The sequence below is a fragment of the Carassius gibelio genome, chromosome B20 (genome assembly GCF_023724105.1).
Source record: "Carassius gibelio isolate Cgi1373 ecotype wild population from Czech Republic chromosome B20, carGib1.2-hapl.c, whole genome shotgun sequence".
NCBI classification, from domain to species: domain Eukaryota; kingdom Metazoa; phylum Chordata; class Actinopteri; order Cypriniformes; family Cyprinidae; genus Carassius; species Carassius gibelio.
In genome coordinates this window covers 5,281,670-5,296,887 of record NC_068415.1, presented here as the reverse complement: position 1 = coordinate 5,296,887, position 15,218 = coordinate 5,281,670, and the positions used below count along the sequence as shown (strand labels likewise).

The 15,218-nt window shown below is 36.0% G+C and overlaps 1 protein-coding gene across 1 annotated transcript; it reads right to left on the bottom strand.

Moving 5' to 3' along the window:
- Positions 1 to 1,990: 1,990 nt before the first annotated feature.
- Positions 1,991 to 14,470, bottom strand: si:ch211-203k16.3 (angiopoietin-related protein 7). The gene is made up of 7 exons (XM_052586030.1): positions 14,181 to 14,470; positions 11,503 to 12,035; positions 9,265 to 9,499; positions 8,076 to 8,213; positions 5,312 to 5,528; positions 5,004 to 5,199; positions 1,991 to 3,130 (listed from the first exon to the last, which is right to left on the bottom strand). Exons 2-7 carry the CDS (start codon positions 11,845 to 11,847, stop codon positions 2,984 to 2,986), a joined length of 1,278 nt encoding a protein of 425 aa, XP_052441990.1. The 5' UTR covers positions 11,848 to 12,035; positions 14,181 to 14,470; the 3' UTR covers positions 1,991 to 2,983.
- Between the last annotated feature and the right edge of the window lie 748 nt (positions 14,471 to 15,218).

The following is a 15,218-nucleotide window of genomic DNA, read 5'->3' as shown; positions in this document are numbered from 1 at the left end:
TGCTTTTCACACCAGTAAGACCAATGTTTTGTGTGATTTTGGGGTTTGTTTTTCGTAATATAACAGAAATCACATACACTTTATTTTAAGGTGTCCTTGTTACAGTGTAATTATACATTAAAGCTGCGGTAGGTAACTTTTGACGCTCTAGCGGTTAATAAACAGAACTGCTTGCGTCTTGAAGAAGAACATCGTAGCTGGAACTACTTCTCTCTGTTTATGTCTATGAAGAATCACAAAGGTACTGGGTTACTCCGCCGCGGTACCCCCGAAGCAATCTAAAATAGTCCGAATATAAACACTTATTATAGATGTACCCTAGTGATTCAGGACAAGCTAAAAACACGGTTTGGAAAATGGATTCATGGTTTACTCGCTTATATAAAATTTTCTACATTTTGAACACAAACAAAGTCACGGACCGCAGCTCTGATTGGTTGTTTTTTACCGGGAGCGGATGACTTTCTGCAAATGGCAATAGGACCACTGGGAGGAGACAGAGGAGCTTGATTTTTTTCACAGATTATCTGTCTCATATTCTACTGTCAGGACATAATGACAGGTTTAACAAATATGTAAAAAATATATTTTTACAAAAGTTACCTACTGCAGCTTTAAGTACGGAGTAATATTAAAGGGTTAGTTCACCCAAATAGCAATATGATGTCATTGATTATTATGTACCCTCATGTTGTTCCAAACCCGTAAAACCTCAGTTTGTCTTCTGAACACAGTTTAAGATATTTTAGATTTAGTCCTAGAGTTCTCAGTCCCTCCACTGAAACTGTGTGCACGGTCTACTGTCCATGTACAGATAGGTAAGAAAAACATCATCAGAGTAGTCCATGTGACATCAGAGGGTCAGTTAAAAAATTTTGATGCATCAAAAATACATTTTGGTCCAAAAATAGCAAAAACTACAACTTTATTCAGCATTGTCTTCTCTTCCGTGTCTGTTGTGAGAGAATTCAAAACAAAGCAGTTGGTGATATTCGGTTTGCGAATGAATCATTCGATGTAACCGGATCTTTTTGAACCTGTTCACATAATCGAACTGAATCGTTTTAAACGGTTTGCGTATGCAATACGCATTAATCCACAAATGACTGTTAACTGGCTGTTAACTTTTTTAATGTGGCTGACGCTCCCTCTGAGTTCAAACAAACCAAAATCCCGGAGTAATTCATTTACTCAAACAGTACACTGACTGAACTGCTGTGAAGAGAGAACGGAAGATGAACACAGAGCCGAGCCAACGAACAATAGACGTTCACGAGTCAAGAACCGGTTGCATAGGTTTTCGGATCACCAGTAGTTCTTTCGGACAGTTCAATTCAATTTGGAGATGATTGCCCTTGATTCAAGCCTTCGGTTTACCTGGGCTCATAACACTAGCACAGAATCGGTTCAGAATCAATCACCAAAAGAATCAGTTCGGTTCAGACGCTCTGTGTGTCGGTCTGCTTCACGCTGAATCACACATGCGCAGTATCATCAGCTCCTCGGTTCACGAATCAGAAACGTCTGACAGAAACGGTTCTTGACTTGAGAACGAGTCAGTCTGTTGTTCGTTATCTGGCTCGGCTCGGTGTTCATCTTCAGTTCTCTCTTGATGTTTTTCTAACCTTTCTGGACATGGACAGTATACCGTTCACACAGCTTCAATGGAGGGACTAAGAGCTCTCGGACTAAATCTAAAATATCTTAAACTGTGTTCTGAAGAACAGGGGTCTCACGGGTTTGGAACGACATGAGCGTGAGTCATTAATGACATAATTTTGCTATTTGGGTGAACTAACCCTTTAAACTACATGTACTTACTATATGATTAGGGTTTGGCTCAGGGTTACTTGCATTTAATTATGCATAATTTATTATTATAATAGTAAGTACATGTAACGTGTAACAAGAACACCTTAAAATAAAGTGTTACCCAGAAATAATTTGCAGGTGTGTAATAACATACAGAAATAAGTACATATTTAAAATGTCTAGTTCAACAAAGGTTGTAGCATTTCCTTTTATTTTATTCACTTTTGGCATTTTATAAACTATATATTTTTTTACTATCAGTACATTACTGTACATCATGAACCTACAATATTATTACAGGCATATTTCACAAATGAAAACAATTTTATTGTGCTACAGAGTTTTTTGGCTTTGGTTTTTGGCTTTTTTGTGAGGCTTACATCCCCCATAATTAGGGGACCAAAAACTACCCTTTAAATTTTATATATATATATATAAACCAGTTAACCATTAAAAAAGAAAAAAAAATCACTAAACTGACTTTCTTTCTCAGAGTTTTTGTGATAGTGTCAGTGATTCTGCATAATCATACAACATTTCAAATAAATATTTGAATATTTACAGATTTCTATTTAATACAATTATATAATAGCATTTTAAAGAATTGGGTCACTAAATATTTTTTAAAAATTGCTTATATTTAATTTGATCAAAAGTGACAAAGACATTTATAATATAATTTGTAAGATTATTTCAAATAAATTTTTATCAGGAAATTGTGGCAAACAGGCATTTAAGAAAGTGCTGTGGGATTATTGTTGCTATTTAGGGCTTTGGAGAAAAAAATAAAGTTTTTTTTCTTTGGTCCTATTATATGCAACAGAAACTAAATCTACTTTTAATACACATTTATAAAATAAGTCAACAAAATATTTAATTAAAACCATGGGTATAGAAAATATAGGCATGTAGCATAAACTTTGGACTCACTGAATGGCAGACACTGACATTCAATGATAGTTTTCACTGTCTCCGGATCAGTCCTTGTCTTGTCTTTGGTATAAACCTAAAAACTTGTTTCACGGCCTTCTTGAAAACATTCAGTCCATACACAGATTTTCCTCTGTTTCACCATGGAAGAATCCATCCATCCTGTGTCGCTGTGGCTATGAGAACTGTGATTGGCTGGTTGACATACTGTACAGGCCCAAGCTCATTGGTTGGGCCTGATTCAGGGTGACAGATGCTGTCGGAAGGTTCTGGGTCGGATCATCATGCTGACCTTCTTCAGAGAGTAGTAGTCTGAATCTTTCCAGGTGTACCACACGATACCGTCCGGACCAAGAGGGTTCTTCCCCTTCAGCGAGTAACGGCCGCCCTGTCCAACAGGATCACCAAACATCACTTAGACATCACTGCACTTTTTAAGTCTATGCATTTCTTCATGAAGAGAAAGACTTGAGTACACCTTTTATCATCAGTATGTTTTTTTTCCAAATCAAAATTCATTTTGTTAATTTTGTTTGGTTAAAATGTGTAGTGTAACAGTCCTGAACTTGAATGACAAAATATTTGTCATATGCCAAAATTTGACTATTTATCCAGTTACATAAAAATGTAATATAATTTTTTTTTTGTGCAAGTAGCAAGAAATTTATATACATGAAATTATACTACAGAGAGGACTTTTGTAGACCTTCATAAGTTTGTTAGGTCGGCATGTTTTAATGTTCAGATCACTTAAACCTTTGAACTTTGAAAAATGTATTTGAGAGTCATAAAAACTGTTTTAAAAGGTAGTAAAAAATATAGGTTTTCAAAACACAAAAACAACAAGAATATATTTCTAATTACCTATACCCAAAGTTATAAAAAAAAATAGTACTTCAAATAAATGTTAAAGGTATACTCCATCCCAAAATGAACATAGTCATTATTCACTTACCCCCATGTCATTCCAAACCTGTAAAAGCTTTGTTCGTCTTCAGAACACAATTTAAAATATTTTGGATAAAAAGCGGTATGCTTGAGACTGCCAAGTAAGTTACACTGTCAAGGTTTGGAAAAGTATGGAAGACATTGTCAGAATAGTCCATCTGCCATCAGTGGAAACCGTAACATTATGAAGCGACGACACATTTTTTTGTACACAAAGAAAACAAAAATAACAACTTTATTCAACAATTCCACTCCTCTGTTTCTCTCCCATTACCATAGCGCAGTTTTGGGGATTATGATCTGAACGCTCTTTTGTATCAGCGGCGCCATAAGGATACATTTTTTACGTATATTTACACTTCGATTTGAAAGAAAACAACACAACCTTGTGGCGTGACGTACACTGACTGCGAAAAAAGTATACAAAAAGTACTATTCGTCGCTTCATAACGTTACGGTTGAACCACTAATGGCAGATGGACTATTCTGACGATGCTTTTCATACTTTTCTGTCTATATATGGGAAAAAAATTTATGGACATGCTCAAATATTACACTCAAGTAAAAACAATTTATGAAAGATTTAAATTTATATACAGTACAGACCAATAGTTTGGACACACCTTCTCATTCAAAGAGTTTTCTTTATTTTCATGACTATGAAAATTGTAGAGTCACACTGAAGGCATCAAGGGCTATTTGACCAAGAAGGAGAGTGATGGGGTGCTGCGCCAGATGACCTGGCCTCCACAGTCACCGGACCTGAACCAAATCGAGATGGTTTAGGGGTGAGCTGGACCTCAGACAGAAGGCAAAAGGGCCAACAAGTGCTAAGCATCTCTCGGGGAACTCCTTCAAGACTGTTGGAAGACCATTTCAGGTGACTACCTCTTGAAGCTCATCAAGAGAATGCCAAGAGTGTGCAAAGCAGAAATCAAAGCAAAAGGTGGCTACTTTGAAGAACCTACAATATGACATATTTTCAGTTGTTTCACACTTTTTTGTTATGTATATAATTCCATATATAATTCCACATGTGTTAATTCATAGTTTTGATGCCTTCAGTGTGAATCTACAATTTCCATAGTCATGAAAATAAAGAAAACTCTTTGAATGAGAAGGTGTGTCCAAACTTTTGGTCTGTACTGTATATATATACATACATATATTTATTTTCTATTATCTATTACTACTACACAGGCAAACCAAAGGTTCAGTGCCTTACTCAAAGACAACAGTAACAGCTCACGATTCAACACTTCTGGGGCTTAAACCTACAACATTTGTGTCTACAACCAACAGGCCCATCATACCTTGTAGTAGATGCCATTGAGGTTTGCGTAGAAACACTGGTTGTACCACCAGCCAGCGTGGGAGATCTCGGCACAGATGTTGCCCGTGTCGGGTGTGCTGAAGCTCTGCTTGTCATGGTACCAGCTGAAAGAGTCCTCCACAGTCCCGCTGAAGCCCGACACATGCAGACGATACCGAGTGCTCTCGGCCTCCACACTGCAAACACACATCAAGTGTTTCCAATTACAAGGCCAGATGTTTAATCACTATTAAACATCGTGCATCCGTTTGAAGTCCTTCCAGTCAGTGAATGATGGATGTTCCTCACCTGAAACTCTGATAAACAGCGTGCTTGTGTTTCCCGCTCCAGTCCTCCAGGTCAATACGGAGAGTATAGTTTCCCTGACCGCTCAGGTCATGGATGTGTTCATTTCCCAGCCAGTATTCGGTGTGCAGGTCTCCAAATCCCTCTTTATACTCTTTCCAGCTGCGGTCAAAGTTCACAGAGCCATCTTGCCTACGCTGGATCACAGTCCAGCCGCCACCTGAGACGAACATTACGCATGGGCTCCAATTATGACCACATTTTTATTACGAAGGAATTGTAAAAAGAGTATACGTTCAAGCATTCAACAATCAAATCACTTTTTATGAGTTTAATGCACATGCCAAGTCATTTGGTTTTCATCTTATGACCACTGCAATTATACTTATGGTCAGGAAGTGTTTTGTAGGTCATCAAAATGATATTTGCACATCCTATTTTAAGCTTTAGAAGGTTCCTCATGTGCCCCAACGGTGCTATTTCAGCACAAAACTGAAGTCTTATTAGACATAAAAGAGAAGTAATTTAGATGTTCATTATCAGAGTTTCTTTTGCCACGGTTTTGAAAGTCTCTCTAAATTATACTATGAATGATATAAAAATAACCCAATGATTCATCCACAACAAATTTCCAGCAAAACATTTCAACATAGAGGACAGTAGCAGGCCACAACGATAAGCATTATACTTTCACTGCCAACAGTTTTTACAATAAATATTGTAGAAACATAATTTTTTGTAAAGTTGACGATTTGTATCATGAAAAGCATTTTTCAAATAAACGAACATTTTCACTGGCCCCCAAAAAAACAAAAACAAACAAAAAACAAAAAAACTATATATATATATATATATATATATATATATATATATATATATATATATATATATATTAAATTAAATAGAAAAAAAGACATAATTAATATTTAAATGATTTATAGTTGATTCATATATGTAATATTTTGGAATTTTAACAATATTTATATAAATTAGATACAAATATGTGGTAAAATAATCTAAACTGAATACATATGCACTAATCACTTTTCGCACAATTTTTTTGTAGCAGATATAATCAAGATAATTGGATTTTATTCATAAATGTGTGTGCATGTATGTTTACATGTTTTACTTAATACACATTAATATATTACATTTAATTATAAATATATTTACCAAAAAATGAGTATTTTTCTCAGACTCGTATGTGTAGGTTCAGCAATTTAATTTTAATGGCAATGAACGGGTTATTTTCATTCCCATTAAAATGAAATAACTGAATATGAATATAGAAGCCTGAGAAAAAATATGCACCTTTTAGAAAAAAATATTAGATGGTGCTAAGAGGCTTTTGCATCTGAAATATATATATATACACTCACCTAAAGGATAATAAGGAACACCATACTAATACTGTGTTTGCCTTCAGAACTGCCTTAATTATACGTGGCATTGATTCAACAAAATGATGAAAGCATTTTTTAGAAATGTTGGCCCATATTGATAGGATAGCATCTTGCAGTTGATGGAGATTTGTGGAATGCATATCCAGGACACGAAGCTGCCGTTCCACCACATCCCAAAGATGCTCTATTGGGTTGAGATCTGGTGACTGTGGGGGGGGGGGGGCATTTTAGTACAGTGAACTCATTGTCATGTTCAAGAAACCAATTTGAAATGATTCGAGCTTTGTGACATGGTGCATTATCCTGCTGGAAGTAGCCATCAGAGGATGGTACATGGTGGTCATAAAGGGATGGACATGGTCAGAAACAATGCTCAGGTAGGCCGTGGCATTTAAACGATGCCCAATTGGCACTAAGGGGTCTAAAGTGTGCCAAGAAAACATCCCCCACACCATTACACCACCACCACCAGCCTGCACAGTGGTAACAAGGCATGATGGATCCGTGTTCTCATTCTGTTTACGCCAAATTCTGACTCTACCATCTGAATGTCTCAACAGAAATCGAGACTCATCAGACCAGGCAACATTTTTCCAGTCTTCAACTGTCCAATTTTGGTGAGCTCGTGCAAATTGTACCCTCTTATTCCTATTTGTAGTGGAGATGAGTGGTACCCGGTGGGGTCTTCTGCTGTTGTAGCCCATCCGCCTCAAGGTTGTGCGTGTTGTGGCTTCACAAATGCTTTGCTGCATACCTCGGTTGTAACGAGTGGCTATTTCAGTCAAAGTTACTCTTCTATCAGCTTGAATCAGTCAGCCCATTCTCCTCTCACCTCTAGCATCAACAAGGCATTTTCTCCCACAGGACTGCCGCATACTGGATGTTTTTCCCTTTTCACACCATTCTTTGTAAACCCTAGAAATGGTTGTGCGTGAAAATCCCAGTAACTGAGCAGATTGTGAAATACTCAGACCGGCCCGTCTGGCACCAACAACCATGCCACGCTCAAAATTGCTTAAATCACCTTTCTTTCCCATTCTGACATTCAGTTTGGAGTTCAGGAGATTGTCTTGATCAGGACCACACCCCTAAATGCATTGAAGCAACTGCCATGTGATTGGTTGATTAGATAATTGCATTAATGAGAAATTGAACAGGTGTTCCTAATAATCCTTTAGGTGAGTGTGTGTATATATATATATATATATATATATATATATATATATATATATATATATATATATATATATATATATATATCATTACAGATCATAAAGATCATTATTGACCCAAAACACCAGATCTATCTTTATTGCCGAGTCCTGGACAGTAATTACTGCATGTGCCCTGTGATTTCTTACCGTCCGTGTCCATATCACAGTAGACTTCCACAGGCATGGCCCCTAGTGAGGGCACCACGGTGTAGATCCCAGAGCGCCGCACGCCATTATAGTAGATGGAGGCACAGTCGATGGGGCAGTTCCTGACATGCTGCACCTCTGGAGTAAAAACACATGTAACTATATTAACATAATTAATATAAAAAACATATAATGTATAAAGGTTAAGCAATTTCAGTTTCCATTTAAAAAATATGAGATGATGAAGAGGTCATATGATTGGCTGTCTCATAAACTGTGCTATGATTTGTCACCCTCTGTTGGTTCAGGCCAGTAACTGATGATACTAGCTATAGAAGTTCAATACTAGCTAAAGACTTAAAGGGATAGTACACCCCAAAAAAGCTAATTCAGCCATCATTTACTCATTCTCATACCCATAAGACCTTTACCCCTTGGTATCTTAATTTGTGTTTCACAGATTAACCAAAATCTTATGGGTCTGAAATGTAATTTTGTGAGTTAATGATGAAGTGAACTTTAATTTCTCGGTGAATGCCTTTATTGCACTTCAATATTCACAACACTGAAAGTCATGATAGGAAAGAAAAGCTCTGTCAAGTTCGAATAAAATCATGAATATAATATATTGTGCTTAAAAAATAAATAAGAATTATATGAAATATTATTAAATATATTCACACACTTGTAAATAGCATTTTTTTTCCAAGATAAATGCCAAAAGCCAAAATAACTTGAAATAAGCTCTCATTTTATGAACATTTTAGATCTTCTAAGGTTTGGTTAAGAGGGACAGAAACATCTCAGGGATCAATAAAAATACCTTAATTTGTGTTTTGAAGGTTACTCAAAGCTAAAAACCACATGAGAATGAGTAAATAATGAAAAATATTACAATTTGGTGTAAAATAAACCAAACTAAAGCATCACAAGAAAATTTTCATGATAGAAAACAAAAGCAATGCTTGTGCACTTTATGACATTAGAAGTCAAGTCAAAATTAGAAGGGCTGTGTATACTAATATATATATATATATATATATATATAGCTTTTGATGCTGGTGAGATGTTGTCCCAACCAGGCTTCTAAACTAGATGACAGGAACTGGCATGTCCCGATTTTGCATACTGACTAGTTAAGAAAATAATCATGCAGCTTTGAGATAAAGCTTTTCCAGATGTGGCTTACCAGGATGCAGGGCTTCCTGTGCACTGAGCATTGGGCTGGTGCGGACTATGTTGATCATGCAGCCCGGGTTACGTCTGACTTTTTCCACCAGTAGGGAGAGGTTCTGAATCTGGGCCTGGAGGTCATAGATCAATGAGCCCTGGATGTGCAACAAGGTCGTGGCCTCCGCGTAATGGTCCTCCAGCTCATGCAAGCGCTGCTCAATAGATGAATTATTGTGGTTCTTCTCTTCACTCTGTGAAAGGCCAAACAGACAAACATCACGACTAGCAATCAAAAAGAGGTGTGAAGAGCAATTCCTGTTAGCTGTTGCAAAATGAGACCTTCTCAAGTGGCTGCAGTACATTTTGTGTGTTTGCGTAAAAGGCCAGGAGAGGGAGAGGCAGACAGGAACTGTCTGTGTGAATCATCCCCTCGTTTGAAGGCACAGCATGAAGAGCTTAAGGGTGCGTATTAATGAAGGCACGTGGAGAGCAGTAAGGACTCCAGTGTTAATCTCTTTAACCTCGGGTCAAGGAGACTTTAGGCTGAAAACTGTCAAGCTGAGTTGTCTGGAGCGACAAGGAATTTACAGAAACACTAGAAGGTTACAGTGTATGGTATATGTTTCCATGGTACATATCCTAAAACCACAGTATTATTATAACATTTTATGTTTCATCCTAAACATCCTAAACTCTCTATTATAAGTCGCATCAGAAATTTGAATCAAACTACTGAATCGGTTCATCTTATTGTTGGGAAATGATTAATCGCATCCAGAATAAAAGTGTACATAATAGGCTATATGTGTGTGTACTGTGCATATTTATTATGTATATACAAATACACACACATGCATGTATATATTTAAGAAAAACATGTTATGTTTATATTAAATATAGGCTATTTATGTATAATAGAAATTAGGCCTATATAATTATAAATCGTATTTAAACATTTTCAAAATATATGTTGTATGTGTGTGTGTCTTTATATATACATAATAAATATACACAGTACCTACACATATATTATATAACCAAAAACTTTTATTTTGGTTGCGATTAATCGATTAATCATATACATACATACATATACAGAATATATAGCCTATTATACGCACACACACACACATACACACACTGTTGGGGAAAGTTACTTTTGAAAGTAATGCAATACAATCTTGTGTTACTCCCTTAAAAAGTAACCAATTACATAACTTATGGAAAGTAATGCATTACATTACTTTTGACTTATTTTCACATTACTTTTTAAATATTAGCAAGGCTTGATTGTTTTTAGTAAGAAGTTCTATTATTAGTAAATGTAATAGCCCTTTCACACTAAAAAGTGTAATGAATAAACCTCAGGCTGAAGGAAAAGTAAAATCATGTCTGTAGAGTAGAACACAGGAGAAGAAGGTTCAACACACTTCAGCAATAAGAAAAAAAAAACAATGAAGCAATTGTTAAATTATCTAAAGTAATTTCTGATTCTTAGTATGGTTGAACTGGATCATCAAAGATCAGCATCAAAGATATTAATTAATAAAATGGGATTAAATACATTTCTTTTATTTAACATATTAATGGGAAGTCGTGTCCTAATGGTTAGAGATTCAGACTCGTAATCCAAAGGTTTGGAGTTTGAGTTTTGGCCCTGCAGGAATTGTGGATGGGGTGGAGTGAATGTACAGCACTCTCTACACCTCAATACCACGACTGAGGTGCCCTTGAGCAAGGCACCAAACCCCAAACTGCTCCCCGGGTGCCGCAGAATAAATGGCTGCCCACTGCTCCGGGTGTGTGTGTGTGTGTGTGTGTGTGTGTGTTCACTGCTCTGTGTGTGTGCAATTTGGATGGGTTAAATGCAGGGCACGAATTCCGAGTAAGGGTCACCATACTTGGCCACATGTCACTTCTTTTTTTAATAATTGCAGGTTTGGGTCATATTCTGAGTATGCATTTCACTGTTTTAATTCATTCTGATGAATACTAAATCAGTTATTTGCGAGTGGGATGAATTAATGCATATTCACATTTCACACACAAAGTAACTCAGATATTTTCTTGTAAATTTAAAAGAAATGCATTACTTAAAAAAAAGTAATCTGATTATGTAACTCGCATTACTTATAATGCGTTACCCCCAAAACTGTGTGTATATACATATATATAGAGATAGACAGATAGATAGATAGATATAGTAGCAATTGAGCCAGCAATCACGGAAACAACATCCAGAAAATCCACACACCTGTAATTCTAAGACTTTGACTCGATGACGGTGGTTGCGAAGCTCCTCCTGAAGTTCAGACACTGTCTCCCGCAGGGCTAGGATCTGCTGTTTGCGTTCCTCATTCTCATGAAGCCAGTATGACACTTCATCTGTACAGCGGAACATGTCCGGGCAGCGCTGGTCGTCCAGCTGGGGTAGCGTGGCCATGAGTCGACACATGCCATCCTCCAGGACCTGATTACTGTATTCTCCACACTGAGCCGTACTGACCTGATGCGTGTGCAGTGAGTGGTCATCATCGCTCGCACTTGTTGCCAGAAACAGTACGGCCAGCAAGAGGGGCGAGAAAGGCCTGCCCTCCATGTGATTGCTTCGGCTGACCCCCCTTCCCACCTTGATGGAAGGACCCTGGGGGAGACGGCCAGGGTACAAGCTCTCTGACCTCCAGTCTCTCCAGTCTTGAGGAGAACTTGTCACACAGGAACACTGTCTAGGTGTCCGAGTCACTGTATTGAGTCTGTTTCTGATGCTCGGTTTCTGACGCAATTCACCTGAAAACAAAACCAAAACCTTAATGAAGTTCTAAATAAAGACATAAATATTGTGTTGTATTAGCAGCAAAAGTAAACAAACAAACAAAAAACCTAATAATGTACTTTTTTTTAGCTGTATTACAATTTATTTTTATTTATTAAAATGTATTTAATAATATTTATTATCATTTCTTATTTTTATCATTAATTTTTTATATTTATTATATCTTTATAATGTCTGAATATATGAATATACTAATTATATTATTTAATGTTTATTTTTCCATATTTTATTAGAACTGATTTTTTAATTTATTTAGATATTTATCTTTAAATGTCTTATTTACTTAATTATTTCATGATTGTTAAAGGATTTTATTTGAATGTATTTATATATTATATGTTTTTTATTTGTTTACTCATGCAAATATACTAATTTTAATTTATTTAATTTTAATTTACAAATATATATTTTTTTCTATTTTATTAATATATAATTATTTATATTATCATATTTTATTAGAATCTATGTATTTATTAATTTGCTTATAGATCAATATTGGCTGCTTGTTGGATTAATAAAGGTAAAGAAGCAAGAATATAATATAATACATGAAAAATCATGAATCTTGCAAAAATATTAGGCCAACTTTGACATCATGGCAGCAAGTCTATGTGCAAGTACCACTTACATTTTCTTCTGAATGTAAAAAATCTAATTATTATTTAGCAGCCACTTTCGAGTTCTTTGTCAAACTTTCCTATTCAAGTGCTTTGCTCAGAGATGAATCACAGTGAATCACCACTTCTGGGACATAAAGAAATATAACTAGGTTATAAGCTAAGGATTTTAAGCATTCATTTATGCAACCCACACACCGTTATGACGTCACTCTAAAAAGTTTGGCGAGATTTTTTATGGTCTACGATAATAAAAGTAGGTCCTTTATTTCAAGCAATCGACAGTGTGACATTTCAGTGCACTCGTGCCAGAGAACTATAGGTCATCTGTCAAAAACCACACTGTACTCAAGATGTTTCTCTTGGGTTTAGGCTTAAGGGAGAAATAACATGATCTATCATAAAACCTCAATGTGATATTTGAAATAAATCCCACAAACACATCTTTAGGCATGTCCCTGCTCTTATTAGAGGCCAGCCTGGTTGTCCTGATTAAGGCACAGGTTAAGGTGCTTTGGTGGCTCGTGTCACTTTTCCATGTGCTTATGTAGGTTCAAGAACATGGCAGCAGTGAAAGCATTTGACCTGGAAGAGGATGGGCATGCTAAAAATAGCCAGTGTCATGTTTCAGACAAGAACACACTTATCTGGGCACATTTATTCAGGAAATACATTAAAAACTCATTGAAACAGCTTGAATGTGCAATGCACCCAACAAAGTATTTGGACTCCAAAGTCTAATGTCTGCATTTATTGCATTAGATTACAAAACATCAAACTGAAAGCCAAATGTAAATACAAAATGGTGCTGTGCAAACACATATACACACATATATAACAAATAAAATGATTATTATTGGTAGTAAATACACATATTACAAATTAAGGATGCAAAATTATGCAAACTACATTTTGTTTCAGTCATATATAGTCTGCATGCAGAAACAAAACCAATGCATTTTCATGTATTCAATCTCTCCTGTCAATCTGGTTCAGCAGGTGAACTCAGGAGGAAGAACATGCAGATCAATGCATGCTTTGCCAACACCTTGAGCAGACCTTTTAATGCTAAAGTATCACGTTTACCAAAGCACCTCGTGTCTCCGATCCAAGTCTAGTGTACTAGATCCAACAGAGAAAAAAGCTGTATATGCCAAACAACATTACAGAGAGCCTCGTGTCCCGCAGCATGTATAAAAGAATAACACTGACAATCAATCATATTGATCAAGCATCCTACTTCTTTGCAGTGACATTTTGATTAGAAGTGTGAATGCAGAGAATACATCAGCTTGTTTGGAAGCCGTTTGATTTACCCTTGACTCTACACCATCTCACATGAGAGATTTCCCAAACTCTTTATAAAGCTGTTGACGCACTGCTGATACACTGTTACGTGCAGCGGTAACATTGCCCATTAGATGTCATCAGCAAGTAAGCTCTACAGGGAAAAAGTGACAAGGCAGGTAAATTCATCTTTACCTGTTTCAGTGGTCGGAGACGTCGTGTTTGTCTTCTGGGGAAATACAGACGTATGCGGTCATCCTCGCTCTCTCTTTCTAAATCTCATGTGTTGCAGGATGCCTGATAACAGTGGGCATCTTATCTTGTAATCCTCTGTAATTGGATTCCCGATTAGAAGAAAGAGAGGAGAGACAATCCAGGCGCCCAACTATCCTTCCAGTACATGTCTGAACAATCACACAGTTAATGCACAAACTCATGTTTGTGTTGGAAAAAGCACGAGATACTATATCGTATGAGAAAATCCTCTAAACGATTAACATGATCCAAACTTGGCTGAAAAGACTATTTTAAGCAATCTACTATATGCTTTCTGTTGTCTAATTGATAGCTTCCTTTTTTAGTGAATAAAAGGCATTTCAAGCATTTTTTTATTTTTTTATTTTGTGAAGGATACAAATAAATAACTTTTATATTGTTACCATTTCAAGATAAGCAACCCAAGTTTACTTGATTATCCATATATCCATGTTTTTAAAAAAATCGTGTCAAAATGCGAGTATCAAATATGATTCATCAATCATCATTGTTGCATTATTTTATTTGTTCGGCCCCCACAATAAAAACTACAGAGCTTTGATTATTAAACTAAGCATTTAATTATCATATTACTAAGACTTATCAGTTGTCACTCTATATCTCCCAATGATATTTATGTGCATTTATGTGCATTTTATGTAAGCAGTCTGCCAAACTACTAGAAAGATCTCATTGATTTACAAGCTGTCAGAATTTCATCCATTCCAAATTTCTAAAATTTAAAAAAACAGTTTAAATAAAATAATAATAAAAAAGGTCAGATGTTTACTTGTTAAACACACATTGCTCTTTGGAACATTATCAAATATGTACAAATATATATATTTAGATTTACATTTATGCACTTAGTAGATGCTTTTATCCAAAGTGACTTACAGTGCATTCAGACTATTTTTTTTTTTAACCAATATGTGATATATGAATCGATAATATTGTTTTTATGAATTTTTTTTATTT

What these genes read in the sequence shown, in the direction of transcription:
- si:ch211-203k16.3 (XM_052586030.1), bottom strand. Translation starts at nt 11,847, where the DNA reads ATGGAGGGCAGGCCTTTCTCGCCCCTCTTGCTGGCCGTACTGTTTCTG. An exon ending in ACAGGAAGCCCTGCATCCTG is followed by an intron (nt 8,214 to 9,264) that starts GTAAGCCACATC and finishes TTTTTACTCCAG; the next exon opens with AGGTGCAGCATGTCAGGAAC. An exon ending in TCAATGGCATCTACTACAAG is followed by an intron (nt 3,131 to 5,003) that starts GTATGATGGGCC and finishes CCTGTTGGACAG; the next exon opens with GGCGGCCGTTACTCGCTGAA.